At 44.5% G+C, this 23,269-nt stretch overlaps 2 protein-coding genes across 6 annotated transcripts in view; one reads left to right on the top strand and one right to left on the bottom strand.

Moving 5' to 3' along the window:
• Positions 1 to 8,067, top strand: part of hps3 (HPS3 biogenesis of lysosomal organelles complex 2 subunit 1) — a 77,156-nt gene extending 69,089 nt beyond the window's left edge. For 2 of the 5 annotated variants that reach the window (XM_063045377.1, XM_063045378.1), the window contains one exon: positions 468 to 8,067. In XM_063045377.1, coding sequence (XP_062901447.1) covers positions 468 to 595 — 128 coding nt within the window. In that variant the 3' untranslated portion in view covers positions 596 to 8,067. The remainder of the gene's footprint in view (positions 1 to 467) is intronic. The other 3 variants (XM_063045376.1, XM_063045375.1, XM_063045374.1) reach the window with 2 other exon arrangements.
• A 3,677-nt stretch (positions 8,068 to 11,744) lies between these two features.
• cp (ceruloplasmin) overlaps positions 11,745 to 23,269 on the bottom strand; it is a 70,958-nt gene continuing 59,433 nt past the window's right edge. The window contains exons 16-19 of the mRNA XM_063045372.1: positions 21,451 to 21,673; positions 18,581 to 18,720; positions 17,860 to 18,022; positions 11,745 to 12,021 (exon numbers count right to left, since the gene is read on the bottom strand). Coding sequence (XP_062901442.1) covers positions 11,978 to 12,021; positions 17,860 to 18,022; positions 18,581 to 18,720; positions 21,451 to 21,673 — 570 coding nt within the window. The 3' untranslated portion in view covers positions 11,745 to 11,977. The remainder of the gene's footprint in view (positions 12,022 to 17,859; positions 18,023 to 18,580; positions 18,721 to 21,450; positions 21,674 to 23,269) is intronic.

Raw genomic sequence — 23,269 nt, 5'->3', positions numbered from 1 at the left:
TGGGAAGCTGATTGGTGAAAGAGATACAGAGTAGAGAAGGGTGAGTCTGACAGGAGAGGACAGAAGGTCACTGGAAGAAGGAAAGGGGGGGAGGAGCGCCAGAGGGAGCTGATGGGGAGGCAAGGAGATAAGGTGAGAGAGGGAAAATGGGATGGGGAATGGTGATGGGGGTGGGGGAGAATTACCGAAAGTTCGAGAAATCAATGTTCATGCCATCAGGTTGGAGGCTACCCAATCACAAACGAGAAAATCTGCAGATGCTGGAAATTTAAGGAACACACACAAAATGCCAGAGGAACTCAGCAACGTATCTTCCAACCTGCGACAATACCACACAAAACATCGACTGTACTTTATTCCATGGATGCTACCTGGCCTGCTGAGTTCCTCCTGCATTTTGTGTGTGTTTACCAGATAAACTTGGCTGTTTTGCTTTTTTTCTGATGCGTTTGTGTCTCCCCCACCAGAGACCCTGATGGTGGTAGCTGCCATTCTCCCACCCCTGGATTTTCTGAGAGTGCTGCCAGACGATGGTGTTGCTTCATTTTTCCTACCTTACCTTCTGGAATGCAGCAGGAAGAACTCAATCACGTGACTGGCAGCGTGCAGTGGGCAGCGGGCGGCTGTGCTGTGTGTTCTTGGGAGCTCGGGAGGGAGCGGCGTTATTGTGCCTTGATTCCTGCGCAGCATGCAACTGCAGCCCGATGCAAGTGTGGACCGGAATTGCGAAGGTCAACAAAACACTATCGTAGGAAAACCTGGCAGGAAACTTGGCCCCATGGAGTCACGGCAGTGCACGTTTAGAAACCACACACCTGGGAGCAGAAACTCACACCAACGCGGCTGACTGTAGCTAACACACTCTTGTGACAATTCCCACCATTCCTACAGCAGTATTACTGAGCACTTGAGTGTAAGGGTTCATGTGTGAGCTTCTCTGGGATTTCTCCTGACTGATTAGCGTGTCTACTCAGTCATTTATCGGAAGTAGGTTTTCTTTGAGTTTTCAGAAACTTTCCTTGAATTTGCCCTAATATTATCCACAATGCTGAAACCCGGTTGCTAGATGTCAGACCACCTGTTTCTGAAAAGCTGGAATAACAAATCTATTACTACTTTGCTTCATAAGGTTACTTCCCTATTCCTGCTTGTCTAACTACAGACCTATGTCCCTGTCTGAGAGGGTTATTTACATTCCAGTGACCTGTACAATAATTGAACCACTGAGACTCTCTTCACCTTCTGTATATTTAACCAATTATTTATTTATGCTGTTGATATTTCACATCATATTGACAGGGGTGTCAGAGATTGAATCTGTTTTGAACCATTACCCTTTTAGCCAAAGAGCCACAAATATTTTTTTTTAGGTTAGGACAATGGTAATACTATTAAATTTTACTTTACTGGTTTTGCACTCATCTAATCATGATGGACTAATTAGTTCACAAACTTGTTTCCCAGATGAATGTTGAGAAGAGAGTGCAATAAAATTCAATAATGAAACTTTTCAAGCTGAATGCTTTCCAAGTTCAAGTTTATTGTCACCTGACTGTACATAAATACAACCAAATGAAACAACTTTCCTCCAGAAAGTGGTGCACCTGCAAAACATACATCACACACAGTGCATTAACCAAAATATTACCATAAAAAATTAATGAAATATAATCCAAAATGCACGTAGTGTGCAGTGCGGTAAAGAGCTCGCTGTCCTGGTGATGAGACCTTGCTGGTGACAGGGTTTTCATTAGTCTCTCAACCTGAGGGAAGAAGCTGTTACCCAGTCTAGCAGTCCTAATCCAGATGCTTCTGTGCCCCCTTCCTGACGGTAGTTGGTCGAAGAGATTGTGGGATGGATTGTAGGGATCCTCAACAATGCTTTGGGTCCTTTGTCCGCAGCCTTCAAAGTAAATATCAAAAATGGGGGGAAGAAGGCCCCAATGATTCTCTCAGCAGTTTTTACTATCCTCTATAGGGTCTTGCAGTCCGATCCTTGCAGTTTCTGTGCCACACAACGATGCAGACTGACAGGGCACTCTTGATAATGCTCCTGTAGAAAGTTATTAGAATTTGGGGGTGTGGAGGTTTACCCACCTCAATCTCTTCAAAGCATGGATGCTGCTGTACCTTCCTGAGGAGGTGTCGTGGGTTCAGGTCAGGTTGTCCGTTATGTGCACGTCACGGGACTTTGGCTCTGTTGCGGAAAGAGTAAACAGCGTAGTGATGTGTAGTGAGAGTAGTCAACCCATGCCTTCCTGAAGACCCCGATCATCTCTTTTGTCTTGTCCATATTGAGACTCGGGTTTGATAAGCCACTTTACCTCCTTGTGCTGACTCATAATTGTTGCTGATGAGGCCAACTACAGTCATAGAAAAGTCCAGCACAGAAACAGGCCCATCAGCCCATCTAGCGCATGCCAAGCCATTTAAGCTGCCTACTCCCATCGGCCCACACTGGGACCATAGCCCTCCATACCCCTACCATCAATGTTCTCATCAACACTTCTCTTAAATGTTGAAATCAAGATTGCATGTGCTACTTGTGCTGGCAGCTCGTTCCACACTGATGACCCTCTGAGTGAAGAAGTTTCACCTCATGTTCCCCTTAAACTTTTCATCTATCACACTTAACCCATGACCTCTAGTTTCAGTCCCACCCAATCTCAGTGGAAAAAGCCTGCTTGAATTTATCCTATCTATACCCCTCATAATTTTGTATACCTCTATTAAATGCCCTCTCTATCTTTTATGTGCCAAGAAATAAAGTCCAAACCTATTCAATCTTCCCTTATAACTCAGGTCCTCCAGACCTGGTGACATGATTGTAAATTTTCTCCATATTCTTTCAACCTCATTTGCATCTTTCCTGTAGGTAGGTGATTAACACTGCACAGAATATTCCAAATTAGACCTCACCAATGTCTTATAGAACTTAAACATAACATCTAACTTCCTGTACTCAATATTTTGATTTATGAAGGCCAAAATGCCAAAAGCTTTCTTTACCACCCTATCAACCTGTGACAGTACTTTCAGAGAATTATGTTCCTGCATTTCCAGATCCCTTTGTTCTACCACACTCCTCAGTACCCTATCATTCTCTGTGTAAAACCTACCCTGGTTGGTCCTACCTATATGCCTAGCACTTGTCTGTGTTGAATTCCATCTGTCATCTTTCAGCCTGTTTTTCCAGGTGTTCCAAATCCCACTGCAAGTCATGGTAGTCTACCTCAATGTCCACCACACCCCCAATCTTGGTGTCATCTGCCAATTTGCTGATCCAGTTTACCACATTAACATCAAGATTGTTGATATGGTTGTCAAATAACAACAGACCTAGCACCAATCCCTGTGGCACACCTCTAGTCACAGGCCTCCAGTCAGAGGGGAAACCATCTGCTACCACTCCTCGGCTTCTCCCACAAGGCCGATGTTTAATCCAATTTACTACCTCATTTTGAATGCCGTGTGACTGAACCTTCTTAACTAACCTCCCATGCAGGATCTTGGCAAATGTCATGCAGATACCATCCACTAACTTGCCTTCATCAACTTTCCTGATTGGTTAGACACGGCCTGTCGGCCTACCACATACAAGGCCTTGCCTGTCTATCCTTAATCAGTCCATGTTCTATCCAAATACTCATATATTCAATCCCTTAGAATACCTTCCAATAACTTTCCCACTACAGATGTCAGGCTCACCGGTCTACAATTTCCTGGTTTATTTTCAGAGCCTTTCTTAACAGCAGAACAACATTGGCTACCCTCCAACCCGCTGGCATATTACCTGTCGCTAAGGATGATTTAAATATCTTTGCTAGGGCCCCAGCAATTTCTGCACTTGTCTCCCGCAACATTCGAAGGAACACCTTGTCTGGCCCTGAGGATATATCCACCCTAATTTGCCTCACGACAGTGAACACCATCTCCTGTGTAAAGTCTGTCTAGAGTCATGAAGTTGATGCCATTTTGCCTTACTACTATAGACTCAGTGTCCATCTCCTGAGTAAATAGAGATGCAAAAAAAATCAAGCAACACACATCAAAGTTGCTGGTGAACGCAGCAGGCCAGGCAGCATCTCTAGGAGGAGGTACAGTCGACGTTTCAGGCCAGACCTATCTTCTTGCATATTTACTTTGAAACAAATGGCATTGTGATCATACCTTTCTTATTCTTCAGTTCCATCCATAGCACCTCACTGGATTAGTTCTCCAGTCTGTTCTGATTGAGTACTGCCATGATGTTTTTCTTGACTAGTAATGTCACCGTCCTCCTTTAATCCCTTCTGCTTTGTCAATTCTACAACAATGGGACCCTGGAACATTGAGCTGTCCCTCCTGCAACCATAATGGCTATAATATCATAATTCCAGGAGTTGATCCATACCCTGATCTCATCTGCCTTTCCTATGATACTTCTCGCATTGAAATATGCGCAGCTCGGCACATTAGTCACAGCATGCAAAACCTTTTAATTCCTGACTTTGTGTGAGGACTTAAAAACATCTGTCTCCACAACCTGGCACTCTGGTTCCTATCCCCCTGCAACTCTAGATTAGACCCCACCGTGCAGCACTAGCAAACCTTCCTGCTAGGCTATTAGTCCCCTTCCAGCTCAGGTGCAAACCATCTCTTCTGTACAGGTCCCTCCTTCCCTGGAAGAGAGACCAAAGATCCTAAAATCTTATGCTGTCCTTCCTTCCCCAGTGCCATCAGTGAACTTGGTGCAGTTTGAGCTGGGATTGGCAGTGCACTCATCAGTCAGCAGTGTGAAGATCGGGGAGCTGAGCACACGGCCCTGGGAGGCACCTGTGCTCAACATGAAACAGTTGAGATGTTGCTGCCAACTCAGACTGATTAGGGTCCTTCCATCAAGAAATCCAAGATCCAGTTAGAGATAAGGGTGCTGAGTCACCCCTCAGAGGTCCCTGAGGAAATTACCATGTCAAATGCCGAACCGAAGTTGATGAACAACATCCTGATGTATGAGGTATCATCTTCTAGATCAGACAGAGCGGAGCGGAGGGCTGAGGCTAAAGCATCATCATTGGACTGGTTTGAATGGTAGACGAACTGGAAAGGGTCCTATGTCACAGGAACGTGGGAATTTATACCACCCATTATTATCTGCTCAAAGCACTTCATCCCGGGATCAATAAAGTATGACTATGACTATGACTTCATGATTGTTGGAAGTCAGTGCCGCCGGGGGTGGTAATTGTTCAGGCCAGTTATTGTTGCTGTCTTGGGCACTGGAATAATAGTGGCTGCCTTGAAGCCTGCAGGGGCAGTGGACTGTTTTAAAGAGATACAAAAGATATCCATTAAGCCCTCTATTAGCTGGGTCACACAATCCCTCAGCATCTAACCAGGTACCTGTTGTTGTACTCCCCACGGCTTTGCATGGCTTTACCCTGGCTAGGGTCCTCCTCACCTTAGCTACAGTCAGACAGGGTGCCTGTTCCCCAGGGGTGCAGGGGGCTTTTCTCGATATCACATCGTTCAATGCATCAAATCGTGCATAGAAGGCGTGCAGTTTATCAGAAAGGGGTGGACTTCTACTTGGCAATTGTTTGTATACCTTGCCTCATGTGCCCTGTGCCCTTGGTGTCACGAAAGTGCCCGTGAATTTTCTGTGAGTACTCTCACTTTTCCTTATGACATGTGAGAATGCGGCTCTTGTTGACCTTAGAATCGTCCAATCCATAAGACCATAAGAGATCGGAGCAGAATTAGGCCTTCTGGCCCATTGAGTCTGCTCCACTATTCAATCATAACTGATCCTTTTTACTATCTCCTCCTCAACCCTAGTTTCTGGTCTTCTCCCCATAACCTTTGATGCCATGTCCAATCAAGAACCTGTCAATCCCTGCCTTAAATACATCCAATGACCTGGCCTCCACAGTTGCACGTGGCAACAAATTCCACAAACTCACCACCCTTTGACTAAAGAAATTTCTCCGCATCTCTGTTTTGAAAGGGCACCCTTCTATCCTGAGGCTGTGCCCTCTTATCCTAAGCTCTCCCACCATGGGAAACATCCTTATCACATCTACTCTGGCTAATCCACCTATCTGAAGCAGCATCTAGATCACTGAGTAGTGCACGAAACTCGGCACAGTCAGCCGTGGCCTCGGGTTTGCCCTAGGAGTATAGCCTTTAATCGCAGTAACATGATCCTTGTGTTTCCAGGGGTGAGTGGCGGAAGTATACACGGTATTGGTGCATAAAAACCATTTACACAGGCATATGGACATGCAGAAAATGGAGGGATGTGGATCATGTGCAGCCAGATAGGTTTAGTTCGATGTCAGAATCAAGTGTACTATCACAGCGCCTCTTTCATCTCAGACAGTTGGAGAAATTCAGCATAAGTCCCCAAATCCCAAAGACTCTCTATAGGGGCACAACTGAGAGCATCCTGACTGGCTGCATCACAGCCCCATATAGCAACTGTACTTCCCTCAATCGCAAGACTCTGCAGAGAGTGGTGCGGACAGCCCAGCACATCTGTAGATGTGAACTTCCCACTATTCAGGACATTTACAAAGACTGGTGTGTAAAAAGGGCCCGAAGGATCATTGGGGACCCGAGTCACCCCAACCACAAACTGTTCCAGCTGCTACCGTCCGGGAAATGGTACAGCAGCATAAAAGCCAGAACCAACAAGCTCCGGGACAGCTTCTTCCACCAGGCCATCAGACCGACTTCACGCTGGCACAATTGTATTTCTAAGCTATATTGACCGTTCTGTTGTATGTCTTACTGTACATACTATTTATTACAAATTACTATAATTTGCACATTGCACATTCAGACAGAGACATAACATAAAGATTTTTACTGGTGTATGTGAAGGATGTAAGAAATAAAGTCAATTCAGTTCAATTGTTGTTTCATGGCAGCAGTACTGTGCAATACATAAAAATATACTATAAATATATATATCAAATTAAACATCCAATTAACTAAGTAGTGCATAAAGAGATGGTGTTCATGGGTTCATTGTCCATTCAGAAACCTAATAGGAAACCAATCGGAGCTGGTGGTAGACCTGAGGAGAGCTAAGGCACCGGTGACCCCTGTTTCCATCCAGGGGGTCAGTGTGGACATGGTGGAGGATTACAAATACCTGGGGATACGAATTGACAATAAACTGGACTGGTCAAAGAACACTGAGGCTGTCTACAAGAAGGGTCAGAGCCGTCTCTATTTCCTGAGGAGACTGAGGTCCTTTAACATCTGCCGGATGATGCTGAGGATGTTCTACGAGTCTGTGGTGGCCAGTGTGATCATGTTTGCTGTTGTGTGCTGGGGCAGCAGACTGAGGGTAGCAGACACCAACAGAATCAACAAACTCATTTATAAGGCCAGTGATGTGGGGATGGAACTGGACTCTCTGACGGTGGTGTCTGAAAAGAGGATGCTGTCCAAGTTGCATGCCATCTTGGACAATGTCTCCCATCCACTACATGATGTACTAGTTGGGCACAGGAGTACATTCAGCCAGAGACTCATTCCACCGAGATTCAACACAGAGCGTCATAGGAAGTCATTCCTGCCTGTGGCCATCAAACTTTACAACTCCTCCCTTGGAGGGTCAGACACCCTGAGCCAATAGGCTGGTCCTGGACTTATTTCCTGGCATAATTTACATATTACTATTTAATTATTTATGGTTTTATTACTATTTAATTATTTATGGTGCAACTGTAACAAAAACCAATTTCCACTGGGATCAATAAAGTATGACTATGACTACGACTATTGACAGAGGAGAAGAAGCTGTTCCTAAATGTTGAGTGTGTGTCTTCGGGCTCCTCTACCTCCTCTCTGATGGCAGCAATGAGAAGAGAGCATGTCCTGGGAGGTTGGGGTCCTTAATGATCGATGCCAAATTTTTGAGGCACCGTGCTCGGTACCAACATCATAGGCCAAAGGGCCTATTCCTGTGTGGTAGGGTTCTATTTTCACCACTTCCTCAAACAGTCCTGCCAGACACAACAAACTATGTATTAAAACCCACAGCTCTGTTTTCACACTCCAGGGAGAGGGTAACATGGTAGTACAGCAAGATCACATTTCTAATGGTCACAAGATCCTGTTATACGTTAAATACTTAGAGTGTTGCAGGTCAACGCTAACAGCGAGTTGCTTACTGGTGGAAAAAGTGCATTGTGCCTGAGTCGATGGTGGCTTACAGTCAAATAGCGAGTGGCTGTCATGATCACTTTTTTGTGATCGCAAGACTCTTTTGGACGTTGTTAATCTGGTATGCAGCATGTTCGATTTGCTGGCTTACTGGCTGAGAGCAGGGGTGGATGGTGGAGCATCTGAGCAGTCTCGGCTGTAGCAAAAACTAGACCTCAAGCCACGGTGTCACCTTTTTGCAGACGCCAGGAGGGAGGCATCGGAGTCAGTGCGCTCCACCAATGGCAGTGTGGTACAGCATCTAGGACGGAGTCAGTGCTGTCCTCCCAGTGCTCCTTCACTCGGCAGTAGACAAATTCTGTTGTGGTCGACTGCAGATTTTGGTGGCACTTTATAGACTCAGGGCCTCAAGCCGTGGGGTTGCCTGTTTTCCAGTTGCCAGGAGAGAGCTGTCTAAACCAGTGTGCTCCACCAGGGGGCAGCGTGGTGCAGCATCCGGCCAGGAGTCAGTGCTGCCTCTGACGCCCCCGAGTGTTCACTCAGCAGAAGACAAGCTCTATTGTGGTTGACTGGCAATTTCAATGGACTGAAGGGTCTGGATTATGGAACCATAGAACACTACAGCAAAGAAAAACAGGCCATTCGGCCCTTCTAGTCTGTGATGAAACTTTATTCCGCTAGTCCCATTGACCTGCACCCAGTCCATAACCCTCTAGACCTCTCCCACCCATGTATCTATCCAATTTGTTCTTAAAACTTAAGAGTGAGCCCACATTTACCACGTCAGATGGCAGCTCGTTCCACACTCCCACCACTCTCTGAGTGAAGAAGTTCCCCCTAATGTTCTCCCTAAGCCTTTCCCCTTTCACCCTAAAGCCATGTCCTCTCGTATTTATCTCTCCTAATCTAAGTGGAAAGAGCCCACTCACAGTTACTCTGTCTATACCCCTCATAATTTTGTAAACCTCTACCAAATCTCCCCTCATTCTTCTATGCTCCAAGCACTATATACATATTACATATAAATTTTGCGAGATTGTATTTTGTTGCTATTCTATGTATGCTTGTAACCTTGTATATGTGAAGACTGGGCCTCAAGCCATGGTGTCACCGGGGGTGGGGGGGGGAGCAGGGCTGTGGCCAGTGTGCTCCATCAGGAGCAGTGTGATGCTGTGTCCAGGCTGGAGTGGGTGCCCCCCCCCCCCCAGAGTCCACTGGGCAGGAAATGGTCTCTATTTTGGTCGACAGAAGATTTTGATAGGCTGGGGTTGTCTGGACCATATACAGGTATATTCTGCGTTGTATTTTACTGATGATATTCTATATGTGCTTGTCGTCTTGCATGTGTGAAGACAGGGCCACAAGCCAGTGTTTCCTGGGGTGGAGGACGTCGGGGCTGGTGTGGCACAGTGTCCAGACTAGAGTCAGTGCTGCCCCCACAGTGTTCGAGGGCACACGTTTCGGACCCTTTTATCGCATGACTGTGATACAATTTGTGCTTGCTATCTCGTGTGTGCTTTGTGCTGTGTGTGACTTTGGTGTTGTGTTTTGCACTTTGACCCCAGAGGAATGGTGTCTCATCTGGCTGCATTCATGAGTATTCATATATGGTTGAATGACAATTAAACTTGAATTGAGTGGAAGTAAGCTGCTGCCCACAGCTCCAGTGAACCTGCCAGTATTAACCTCTGCCGTGTGAGAGGTTTACATGTGGTCCCTGTGAACAAATTGATTCCATCCAGCTGCTGTGGTTTCCTTACATATCTCAAAGATGTGTGGATTTGGTGTCAATGTGAACCACCCTGGTGTGTAGATGAGTGGTGAAAATCTGGCGGTGTCTGAGAACAGGGGGAGGATAAAGTGGGATTAGTGTAAATGGGACAGTCTGGTTTAAGATGGCTCCGGTGAAATACAACAATGACTTACTGGAAGCAAACAAAACTATTACTTTATCAATCACACATTTTCTGGAAAATGATCACTGCAATCAATAGCCTTTAGCTTCCTTTTCGGAGTTGAGCTTTTAAACCACCTGTACGAGTTGGCGTTTTTGCGATGCGAACTGTAGCCTCAGAGGTGTGGGATGTTAGCAATATGGCACACACAGGCTGAATCAAGGCAGTGGGGCCCAGACCTGAGAGTGAGGAATGAGCCCATGTTTGGCTGATTTAAATGCTGGGCCAGATTGGAAAGGTCAGGTACAGGCTGAATCGAGGCTGTGGGACCCAGACCTGAGAGCAAGGAATGACCTAAGGTTTGGCTGATTTAAGCACTGGGCCAGTTTGAAAAGGACAGGGGTCGGGGGTCAAAGGCAAAGTCGGGCTGGTGTTCGGCTCGCTGCTCGACAAGGTTTACTCATCTCTGCGTGGAACTGAGGCTGTGGCCTGCAGCTAACAGGCTCCTGGACCAGCTGCAGTGATGACCGGCTCCGTGGCTATGAAATCACATTTGTGAACTTCAGTTCTGAATGTTATTTCCAAACTTTTTTTGCATTGAGTGTTTGACGATCTTCTTTATTAATGGGTTCTTTTGGGTTTCTTTGTTTTGTGGCTGCTTGTAAGAAGTCGGATTTCAAGGTTGCATATCGTATACATACTTCAGTAATAAGTGTACTTTGAGGCTTGAAATGGGAGCTTGATAGTTGGCACAAATTCAGTAGACCAAATGGCCTGTCTCCATCTCATCTAAATGAGAATCTCATCTCACTGAATAATAATTCAAAGATTAGATGCCTTTATTGGGGTTCTCGTTTAGATTCTGATCCTTTTCCAGTGGACCATGTTGTAGTAGCACCCTACACCTTCCCTGCCCAGGTGAAAGCAATGCCATGCTCTGACATAGATCCATGGCAACCATTTTGTATATCCCTTGCCTCCATAATATGCTGTGGTTCTATATATCCCAAAGAAAAACAATGCTGGATATGCTTGGCAAATCAGGTGGCACCCATGGAGAAAGAAACTACATCAATATTTCAGGTTAATGACCCGTCTACACTCAGTGGTCACTTGTGCACGTTCTCATTAGCCCAAATATCCAATCAGCCAATCATGTGGCAGCTATCAATCCATAAAAGCATGCAGACATGGTCAAGGAGTTCAGCTGTTGTTCAAACCAGACATCAGAATGGGGATGACACTTAATTTAAGTGATTTTGATCGTGGAATGATTGTTGGTGCCAGATGGGGTGGTTTGAGTATCTCAGAAACTGCTGATCTCCTCGGATAACAGTCTCTAGAAGTTGCAGAGGATAATGTGAAAACAAAAGGAAAACATCTAGTAAGTGGTAGTTCTCAGGGGCAAAAAAGCCTTGCTAATGAGAGGGGTCAGAGGAGAATGGCCAGACTGGTTCAAGCTGACAGGAAGGCAAGAGTATCTCAAATAACCACACGTTACAACAATGGTGTGCAAGAGAGCACCTCCAAACACACAGCACATTGAGCCTTGATGTGGATGGGCTATAGCAGCAGAAGAGCTTGAACATCCACTCAGTGGCCATTGAGTGTACGTTTCTTCCCACATTACTGTGGTTTAACTGTTTTGGTTGAGAATAACACCATTAGTAGCACACACACTTTAGCCAACCGTCTGGGAGGAAGTGTTTTATATTTATTTTGTAAGTACAGTAATAAACAGAAATGAGTGAGCTTGAAATGTTATTAGGCACTTAGTGGCAAAGGGGTCATGTCAGTCCATGTGAAATTTCCATAACACTTCCAATTAAACAAGCCTTTGCGTGAGGTTCTGCCACAGTTGAAGGTATCACGAGCAGGAATTAGTTAGCTGAACAGTCTTCAGCTGGTCACAGTTAGGCAGAACCTCAACCAAAAAACTTCTTGAGCGTGGAAAAGCTGCCCTCTTTTTCTGGATGGGTGAGAGAAAATTAATATTTGATAATAAGTCAATAAAGAATGTTTAATTGATCTAGTCTGACACACACACACACACACACACACACACACACACACACGCACGCACACACGCACACACACGCGCACACACACCACTCCCTTTGCAATTTTTGCTCATTTCTTTTTCAACTCCTGCTAAAATATTGTTTACATTTACATTTACATCATTTATTATTATATTATAATTTGTCCTTTACTGTGCCTATTGTCTTGTTTATTAATTAGAAACATAGAAACATAGAAAATAGGTGCAGGAGTAGGCCATTCGGCCCTTCGAGCCTGCACCGCCATTTATTATGATCATGGCTGATCCTCCAACTCAGAACCCCGCCCCAGCCTTCCCTCCATACCCCCTGACCCCCGTAGCCACAAGGGCCATATCTAACTCCCTCTTAAATATAGCCAATGAACTGGCCTCAACTGTTTCCTGTGGCAGAGAATTCCACAGATTCACCACTCTCTGTGTGAAGAAGTTTTTCCTAAACTCGGTCCTAAAAGGCTTCCCCTCTATCCTCAAACTGTGGCCCCTCGTTCTGGACTTCCCCAACATCAGGAACAATCTTCCTGCATCTAGCCTGTCCAATCCCTTTAGGATCTTATACGTTTCAATCAGATCCCCCCTCAATCTTCTAAATTCCAACTAGTACAAGCCCAGTTCATCCAGTCTTTCTTCCTATGAAAGTCCTGCCATCCCAGGAATCAATCTGGTGAACCTTCTTTGTACTCCCTCTATGGCAAGGATGTCTTTCCTCAGATTAGGGGACCAAAACTGCACACAATACTCCAGGTGTGGTCTCACCAAGGCCTTGTACAACTGCAGTAGTACCTCCCTACTCCTGTACTCGAATCCTCTTGCTATAAATGCCAGCATACCATTCCCCTTTTTCACCGCCTGCTGTACCTGCATGCCCACTTTCAATGACTGGTGTATAATGACACCCAGGTCTCGTTGCACCTCCCCTTTTCCTAATCGGCCACCATTCAGATAATAATCTGTTTTCCTATTTTTGCCACCAAAATGGATAACTTCACATTTATCCACATTAAATTGCATCTGCCATGAATTTGCCCACTCACCCAACCTATCCAAGTCACCCTGCATCCTCTTAGCATCCTCCTCACAGCTAACACTGCCACCCAGCTTCGTGTCATCCGCAAACTTGGAGATGCTGCATTTAATTCCCTCATCCAAGTCATTAATATATATTGTAAACAACTGGGGTCCCAGCACTGAGCCTTGCGGTACCCCACTAGTCACAGCCTGCCATTCTGAAAAGGTCCCGTTAATTCCCACTCTTTGCTTCCTGTCTGCTAACCAATTCTCCACCCACACCAATACCTTACCCCCACTACCGTGTGCTTTAAGTTTGCACACTAATCTCCTATGTGGGACCTTGTCAAAAGATTATTGTATCATCTCGCACTGTTTTGTGCACTTTATATAGTCCCGTTTATGTCTGAAGTCTAATGTAGTTTTGTGTTGTTTCATGTAGTCTAGTGTAGTTTTGTGTTGCTTCAGGTAGTCTTGTGTTGTTTCATGTAGCACCATGGTCCTGGTGGAACTGTGTACTGTACCAGCAGTTATGGTTGAAATGACAATAAAAGGGACTTGACTTGACTTGACAAGGCAACTCATGGCAAGCTGAGCTTTGCATATCTATTCATTACATCCAGTGTAATTGTTACACTATATTTTGTTATTGATTTTCCCTTGTACTACCTCAAAACACTAACATGACGAAATGATCTGTATGGATAGCATGCAAAACAGTTTTCCCACTGTTATTTAGTCCATGTGACGGTAATAAACGAAGGCATAGTAAGACATAAATAATGATGACCTTCTCATCAATGGGTTAAAAGCTTCAGCAAGGTAGGCTGCTGCCACTTAAAGGTTCTTGCTCCAATATGTGCTGTGAATCTATAAACTGTAACGTCTGGGGTTGCTCAGCCTTGTTTAGATTGACTGAGGGACTGATTGAATCTGAACAATTCTGGCTGCTTGTAAAGACATAGGGACCAGTGAGCTTGCTCTGGAATGAAAGACCTGCCAAATGTTTTGCACTTGCAAAAAAATAGGGTAATGGATGCACACAAACTGCAAAAAAAAAATTGTTGCCCAGCAGCCAAGGAATGGGAGGGTGGTGAATCTTATGAACTCTCTATCTGAAAGGAACTAGAGGCTCAGTCACTTAGTATATTTGAGGAAAAGGTCAATAGAGTTTGGATATTAAAGGAAATAAGAGAGGATATGGGGTCAGTGTAGGGAAGTGGTGCTGAGATACATGATGGGCAACAATCATTGAATGGTATAGAAGGCACTCGTGACTGAATGGCCTACTGTTGCTAATGTTCTTAATGCTCCTTTTAAGTTTCTGTGTATCCTTTTATTTACCTCAGATATCAATCTATCAAGACGTTGCTTGGTTTACCCATGCATTGTCAGCTGCTCACAAACCTAGTCTCAAAGTATCACCATTAGCTTCTTGCAGAGGGCGGCAGGTCTCTGGAATTCCCTGTCTTTGAAGGTTATGGATGTGAGATCATCAGGGAACTCTAAGAGGACTTGGTAATCCAAGTAAATGAGAGCATAAGTAATTGTGTGGGCACGTGGCCAAGTGGTTAAGGCATTCGACTAGTGACCTGAAGGTCATGAGCTCGAGCCCCAGCTGAGGCAACGAGTTGTGTCCTTGAGCAAGGCACTTAATCACACATTGCTCTGCGACAACACTGGTGCCAAGCTGTATGGGTCCTAATGCCCTTCCCTTGGACAACATCGGTGCATGACTTGCAGCATGGGCAACTGCTGGTCCATACAACCATACAACCTTGCCCAGGCCTGCGCCCTGGAGAGTGAAGATTTTCCAGGCGCAGATCCATGGTATCACAAGACTAACGGATGCCTTTACTTTACTTTGAGCCTTGTTTATAATGACTAAGAGACTGATTAACCCTCTACTATTTCAAATTCAAGTTTAATTATCACTCAACCATGCACGAATACAGCTGAATGAGATAACGTTCCTCTGGGGCCAAGATGCAAAATAGCGAGCAAAAAAAAAGATGGTCACACAAAAAAAAAACACGTATAAGTCCAAGACCCTGGATAATTTGTGTTCTTTGTAGGTTAAGCAGATAATTGATTTTGTTTTGGCTGAGCGTGACCAACACTGGCAAGGTAGGCACTTTCTCCCATCTCCAGCTGCCCAGTGTGCGTGGTGGTGGGTCAGCTGCTTCAACTGTGTGGCTTGCTACGTCACACCAGTGGGCAGTTCAATGTCTGATGTAGGAGTGGAGTCAGTACTGGCTAGGCCACGGAAGCATGGTGTGTTTCCTCCCCCAAGTGGACATTGGACATCATCTTCTGAGTCACCTCTCTGTTATATGTGGGTAGTGACTTCTTCAGGTTTTTTGAAACTGGCATCCAAACCAAAAATTCATGGAGGTGGTTGAACTTACATTCACTAAATTACTCTCCTGTGCTCCTGGGCAGCACCCAATTATAAACACAAGAGATTCTGCAGATGCTGGAAATTCAGAGCAACACACACAATCTGCTGGAGGAATTCAACAGTTCAGGCAGCATCTAGGCAGGGGGAATAAACAGATGACATTTCAGGCCTGTCTGATGAAGGGTCTCGGCCCGAAACACCGAATGTTTATCCTGCTCCATAGATGCTGCCTGACCTGCTGAGCTCCTCCAGCATTTGAGGACAGCAGCCAGTGTCCAGGATTGAACCCAGGTCACTGGTGTTGTCAGGTACCAGCACTACCTATTGTGCCACTGTGCAGTTATTTACATATTATCTAGAATGAGAAAATCTATATATTATTACATATCGATGGGGCGAATTTCTTGCCCCATAGGGTTGTGGAGACTAGACCACTGAGGCCTCACTGTTGTCCATGTGGAAGCTATATATTCTTCCTGTGACCTTGTGGTTTCATTCCACCCGATGACCTGAGTTCAATTCCAGCTGCTGTCTGTCAGGAGTTTGTACGTTCTCCCTGTGACCGTGTGGGTTTCCTCCGGGTGCTCCAGTTTCCTCCCACAGTCCAAAGACGTACTGGTTGGCAGGTTAATGGGTCATTATAAATTAAACTAAGGTTAAATCAGGGGTTACTGGGCAGCGCAGTGCGGCGCGACTCAGAGGACCGGGAGGGCCTATTCCGTGTGGTATCTCAATAAATAAAATAAAATAAATATCAGTGATGGGTTGATAGGTTAATTGGCCAGTGTAAGCTGCAGCTAGTGAGAGTGAGTGTTGGGAGTAGTGGGATTGGCGGGAAGGCGAATAGATTATTAAGGGAATAAGTGGGAAAAATGAGATTGCTCTGAGTGCCAGTTTAGAGTCAATGGGCCAAGTAGCCTCCTCCTATGCCAAAGAGCCATTCACCATATAATCAGGCCAACTCATCAGTGTCAACCAAGTAGGCAGATATGACTGAAAAATTCCTCTCGCCTACTTGTCCTGCAATGCAGAAGAGTGTCTAAGGATGAAAAAGGAAGGAGAAAATTCCATTGTTGCCTCCAAATTAAAATCAAACTAAGTTAAATGTCTTAGACTTTTAAGGTTATTCAGTGGGGGTGGGGAGGGCGGTGGCTGACAGTGTTCAAAGAGGAATTGTTAAAATCAACTTCCATTTATGTGGCTCTCTGAAGAGGCAATAACATCTCCAGTTGGAGAATCATCAAACAGAGGTCTTGTTACTGTGCGACTTAAAGACATAGTAAGGCAGATTACTGAAACTTGAGGCAGAGTTCTGAAATAGGGAGGATGCTAAGGAGGAAAGAGGGTTAATGAGTTAAAAACGTTTGAGGTAATTCCTTCTGCTTTGAGAACTGCAGGTGTAGCCACCAGTAATGGTGGGGTGAACCTTGATCATGAGTGATTGTAATGAGCAAGCAAGGAGGAGATTACAGCGATAGGGAGGGGCAAGGGAGTGGAGGGGGAGGTGGTTATAGAAACTGGGAACAATGTAGATCAGCATACATTGGTGAATGTGCCCTGTTATAAGTTAGGACACGGGTCGTAGAGCTTTGGATAATTCTGTGCAGGCTTAATCTCCTACTAAGACCATTTCATTGTAAATAGTAAATTGGCTTTTGCTTTGACCAAACGGGTCATAACACAACCCCACACAGAAACTCTGTCGATGTGGATATTGCAAAGTAGTTAGGAAATGTGGGTGAGTGTTAGGAGACATACTGGCATTGGCAGGAAGGATTAAAGGTTATTGGGGAAATAAGTGTGCAAAGCTGGATGAAAGTAATTTGATAGAGGTATGCAAGATAGTAAGCATAGATCGAGTGGACAGTCAGAGTCCTTCTCCCAGAGCAGAAATGGCTAATATGAGGGGAGCATGATTTTAAGGTGATTGGAGGAAACCATAGGGGTGATGTCAGCAGTAAGTTTTTTACTCAGGGACTGGTGAGAGTGCAGAGCACCCTACCAGGGGTGGTGGTAGAGGCAGATACATTAGGGGCATTTAAGAAACTCTTAGATGGGCACATGAATGACAGAGAAAAGAAGAGCTATATAGGAGGAAAGGGTTAGATTGATCTTAGGGTAGGATATAATGTTGGCACTTCATCATGGGCTAAAAGGCCTGTACTGTACTGTGCTGTTATGTTCCATGTGTCAATGAGGCACTTTGTAGCTATAATAGTTTGATATCTCTTATCCTTGCAGACATGAATGTTATAGTTTGCAAAGAATTAACACTGCATTCATCTTATTGCATACACTTGGGTTCGGACTATGGTCTTGCAATCCTGTTTGCCTTTTACCTGGTTTCTTGTGGACAGTATATGTAATTTCCATGCCAGCGTGTATGTGATCTGTTACGTGACAGTGGAGAAGCCAGGTACCAGGACGTTCCGGGTACATCTCCACAGTTTGGAAGGTTCCTGGGAAGAGATCGTAAACATCTCCATGGTGTACTCCATTCACCTGTGTGAAAACAACCACAGACATATTCAGAAATGCTTTCCAATGCACTGATTCAGAAACCTATGACGAAATGTAAAGTGCGTTCTGGTTCAAAGGCTTGTGTAATTTGGCCCTGCAAGCAAAGGGCTTAAATCCTGATAACTTTCCTTATCTGCTGGAATGCTCCAGGGTCACTGGCTGGGTGTCAGATAGCAGGTCCAGAGGGCCCCAAGAGCTTTCAGGTACTTGTGTACTGGCAAAGTTCTTTGAATTTATTTTTATATTTCTGAAAATTTTAAAAATTGACTTAAGTAAAATTTTAAAACTGCCAACCACCTACCTACACCTACATATTTGCTCAGTTTACAACCCAATCTAAATGTTGGTGGTTGCATTTCTTACACCACTTCTCTCTAATATTAATTTGAGCGGCCAGATGCAAGGCACATCCTTATACGCAAATTGAACACAGTAAAATAATGAAACACAAGGAAGAGCTGGAGGAATACAATGGGTCAGGCAGCACCTGTGAAGGAAAGTGAACAGTTGATATATTTCAGCTGAGACCAGAAAGCATACCTTATATTCAAAGCTGTGGCCATGGAAATGAACGGTGTGCATATCCACTTCATTGCCCATCCCAGTGAGATACCAAAGCACAGTTTCACCAACATACATATCTAGCCCATTCACGTTTCCATAGATTCTCCCATTAATAGCTGGAATAATAAAGGAAAAGGTAGATCAAGTTCATTGCAGGTTTTAGTATAAAGTGTGTTGTGACAATATGGGCCACATTATCTGAACCAGGACTCAGTAAGAAGCCCTTGTACAGTTGCAATCTTCTCTAATCCATATGTATAGTTCTGCAAATGATAAGCCAAGAACTCTACAAATGTGTGACACAAAGCAAGCCATTTGGGCCTTCGTGTCCATTCTACACAAAACAGTTAGAAAAGGTTATTCCAATTTCTGAGCTCATGACCACGTAGGGTTACACCACAGCAAATGTCTGCTCAGAACCTCTTAACTGTGATGTGAATTGCTCCTTCCAGCTTGCCATCTTTCTCAGCCAATTAATCCTGGACCCTGCCGCACCTTGGGTCAAAATATATTTTTCAACTTCTCTCTAATTTACCGAATCACCCCCTTTAATCTGTGTCCTCCACTCATTGGGCCTTTCTGTGAAGAGAAGTGGCTTGTTAATTTGAGTGACATTTAATGCCATGTTATTATGTTAGTAGACAAAAGTTTACAATATATATTAATGATTTAGATGAGGGAACTAAAAGTAACATTAGCAAATTTGCCGATGACACAAAGCTGGGTGGCAGTGTGAAATGTGAGGAGGATGTTATGAGAATGCCGGGTGACTTGGACAGGCTGGGTGAGTGGGCAGATGCATGGCAAATGCAGTTTAATGTGGATAAATGTGAGGTTATCCACTTTGGTGGTAAGAACGGGAAGGCAGATTATTATCTAAATGGAGTCAAGTTAGGAAAAGGGGAAGCACAAGATCTAGGTGTTCTTGTACATTAGTCACTGAAAGCAAGCATGCAAGTACACAGGCAGTGAAGAAAGCTAATGGCATGCTGGCCTTCATAACAAGGGGAATTGAGTATAAGAGCAAAGAGGTCCTTCTGCAGCTGTACAGGGCCCTGGTGAGACCACACCTGGAGTACTGTGTGCAGTTTTGGTCTCCAAATTTGAGGAAGGACATTCTTGCTATTGACGGAGTGCAGCGTAGGTTCACAAGGTTAATTCCCAGGATGGCGGGACTGTCATATGTCGAAAGTTTGGAGCAACTGGGCTTGTATACCCTGGAATTTAGAAGGCTGAGAGGGGATCTTATTGAAACATATAAGATTATTAAGGGATTGGACACGCTGGAGGCAGGGAGCATGTTCCCGCTGATGGGGGAGTCCAGAACCAGAGGCCACAGTTTAAGAAGAAGGGGTAGGCCATTTAGAACGGAGTTGAGGAAAAACTTTTTCACCCAGAGAGTGGTGGATATATGGAATGCTCTGTCCCAGAAAGCTGTGGAGGCCAAGTCTCTGGATGCTTTCAAGAAAGAGATGGATAGAGCTCTTAAAGATAGCGGAATCAAAGGTTATGGGGATAAGGCAGGAACTGGATACTGATTCTGGATGATCAGCCATGATCACAGTGAATGGCGGTGCTGGCTCGAAGGGCCGAATGGCCTATTCCTGCACCTATTGTCTATTGTCTATTGTCTATAATTCTAGCTGATAATAAAAAAATGCCTTGATGTAATAAAACACAAAGGTCGCAAAGACCTTTTGTAACAAGACTCCAGCTGTGGTTGGGGGCAACATATCATCACAGCGTGGCTTTGCAAGGATTAATTGCAGAGATCTATCCTGATATTGGAGCTGGTGGTAGGGAGCAAGTGGCAGAGGCCCTGACTGGCTATATTAAGAGTGGTTCAGAAGTGTCTATCTTCGGGAACACAGCGAACTGGACCAGAGTCTCTGGTATATCATGGTACATAGATAGGAAGGTTTAGAGAGATATAGGCCAATGTGGCCATATAGGAGCAGCTTAGTCTGAAATCTCGATTAGCATGGACCAGTTGAACTGAATAACCTGTTTCCAAGTTATATGACTCTATATCACTAGACAGAGCTCAGTAAATCTGAGTAAACTGTAGGTCTCAAGACAAGTCTAAAATCTTGGGTTCACATGCTCCCCTGATCAGATGCATGTCGGTAGCATAGTGGTTAACATAACGCTTTACAAGTACAGGCAACCCGGGTTCAATTCCCACCGCTGCCTGTAAGGTGTTTGTATGTTCTCTCTATGACCACCTGGTTTCCTCCGGGTGCTCCGATTTCCTCCCACAGTTCAAAGATGTGCCGGTTGGTAGACTAATTGGTCATTGCAAATTGAGAAGTGATTAGGCTAGGACTGAGTTGGGGGAATTGCTGGGCAGTGCGGCTGGAAAGGTTGGAAGGACCTATTCTGCATTCTAATAAATAAGTTAATTAATACCCAGTGTGAGAGCCTGAAGTCAGAAACTCTCATTGGGAATTAAATGGTCATGCTCCAAAGTTTCATGTTTTAACTCATAAAGCACACATACAGAGCTCTGCAAAGCAGTTCTACTCAGAAACTTCACATTGAGGGAATCTGTAACAAGGATGAATTATGTTCTGAAGAGCCACAGAAGGCCAAATGGCCTACACTACTTTGATTTCATATTTTTCCAATAATAACACCCGTGAAAACCTGGAGTAAAAATTCAACCACTCACTGAAGGTTTCCATTCAGAACAACCAAGGCATTAAAATACATTGCAAGTCCATGGAGCCAATGACTGAGTGGATAAGGTGAATCTGAAGAATGATGTTCCGGACCTCTGCAGATCTCGTGATTATCTGCCTCCGGCCATTTAATATGGTCTAATAACATCTTAACTCTGAACATACCATGTTTTTTGTTGCTCTCAATAAAATCCTCATTTTCCTTGTTAACTTGTTTCGGTGTGGCACAATATTTTTTAATATTTTCATCCAAATACCATGACTCATTCTCATCAAAAACTAAGAAGAGAAGAGCAAATTCCCTGAACTTTGCTTTCTTCAAACCAATTGATTCTAAGAAATTCTTGCGGCAGGTCACCAGAGTCCCTATCAGGCCGCTGTAGAGATCCTGCAACAGAAAGGAAATGGATGAGTAAGTCATAGAATGATACAGCACACGAGGCACCAGCTCTAACACACACTCCGTTCCTAAAGTTCAAGTTCACATTTATTGCGATCTGACTGTGCAAAGGGGTTAAATGGTTCCGTTTATTATCAGAGAATGTATACAGTACACAACTTGAAATACTTGTCTTCGTAGACATCCATGAAAAACAGAACTCCAAAAGAATGAACCCCAAAGCATCAACCACCACCCCCCACCTGGACAAGCAGCAGCAAGCATCATCAACCGTATATACAACCAAATGAAACAACGTTTCTCTGGACCGCGGATCACCCACAATACACACAGCACACGAAACAAAACGTTATCACAAGATAGTTAATAAAATATAATTCAAAATGCATGTAGTGGGCAACACAGGTAAACAGTAAGCTGTCTTAGTCCTCTTCCCCTAAAGCCTTCTAAATATTTCCCCTTCATAAATTTATCCGGCACTCTTTCAAAAGTTACTGTTGACTCTGTTTCCACCACATTTTCAGGCAGGCTGTTCCAGACCATAGCTTCCCACTGTGTAGCAGATCATTTCCTTGTGACATCTCTGCTTCCTTTGACACAGACTTTGAAGGAGGTGGAAGGGTACTTAACCATCGCATTTAAAAGTAATTGATTTTCAATACGTTAATTAATTTGTGACACACATCGAGCGAGTAAGTGAGGCAAATCTGCCCAGAGAGCATTAGCACTGGACTCTCACCAACTAAAATGAACACACAGCATCAGGTGATGATATACGTACAATCACTTTGGTGTTGAGGCATTGTCATTCATTTGGAAGAAACATGCAGGAAAGTGGAGTTGAGGGTATAGTCAGTGCAGCTATAATTCTATTATATAGGATTACTGAATATATGCACAGAATAAAAAAGCTATGGGCCCTTGTATGATAAGATGAACCCTTGACTTTACAGTCTACCTCATCACAGCCTTGATTCTTATTGTCTACAGTAGACCAATTTACCAATTTAAGGTGTAAGCAACATCCAGCGAGGGTGATGAGGATGTTAAGTAACACTCATTGCCACAATCGTGCCAGGCAATTATCATCTTCCAGAAGAAGATGACTAACTAGCTATCATCACCACATGCTGTTCCATCCACATTCAGGGAGTTACCTCTGACCAGCCTAAACTAACTGACCAGCCACATAGGAACTTGGCTACAGGAGCAGGCCAGGTGCTGGTAACGTTGTAGTGAATGACTCACCTTTCTGACACCCTGTATGTACTTGGCACAGATTTGGGCTGTAATGGAATACTCTCCATTCGCCTGGATGAATGCAATTCCAGCGGCTCTCAAGAAGCCCGACCCCATCCATGAAAAAGCAGCCCCACTGAGGGGCACCCTCCCAGTCACACACCATCCTAACTGTGAAATATATTAGCGTTCCTTCATTGTCATTCTGTCTAATTCCCCACACACTTCACTGAACAGAGCACTTGTACCAGTAGGACGGTAGTGGCGTAAGGAGGGAACTCATCAATAGCTTCTTTGGATAACTAGGGGTGGGCAAAAAAACGCTTGCCTTGTCTTTCCAGTGGA

Source organism: Mobula hypostoma, chromosome 4 (genome assembly GCF_963921235.1).
Source record: "Mobula hypostoma chromosome 4, sMobHyp1.1, whole genome shotgun sequence".
NCBI classification, from domain to species: domain Eukaryota; kingdom Metazoa; phylum Chordata; class Chondrichthyes; order Myliobatiformes; family Myliobatidae; genus Mobula; species Mobula hypostoma.
The sequence above is the reverse complement of the archived record's forward strand: the minus strand, read 5'-3'. Positions and strand labels throughout refer to the sequence as shown.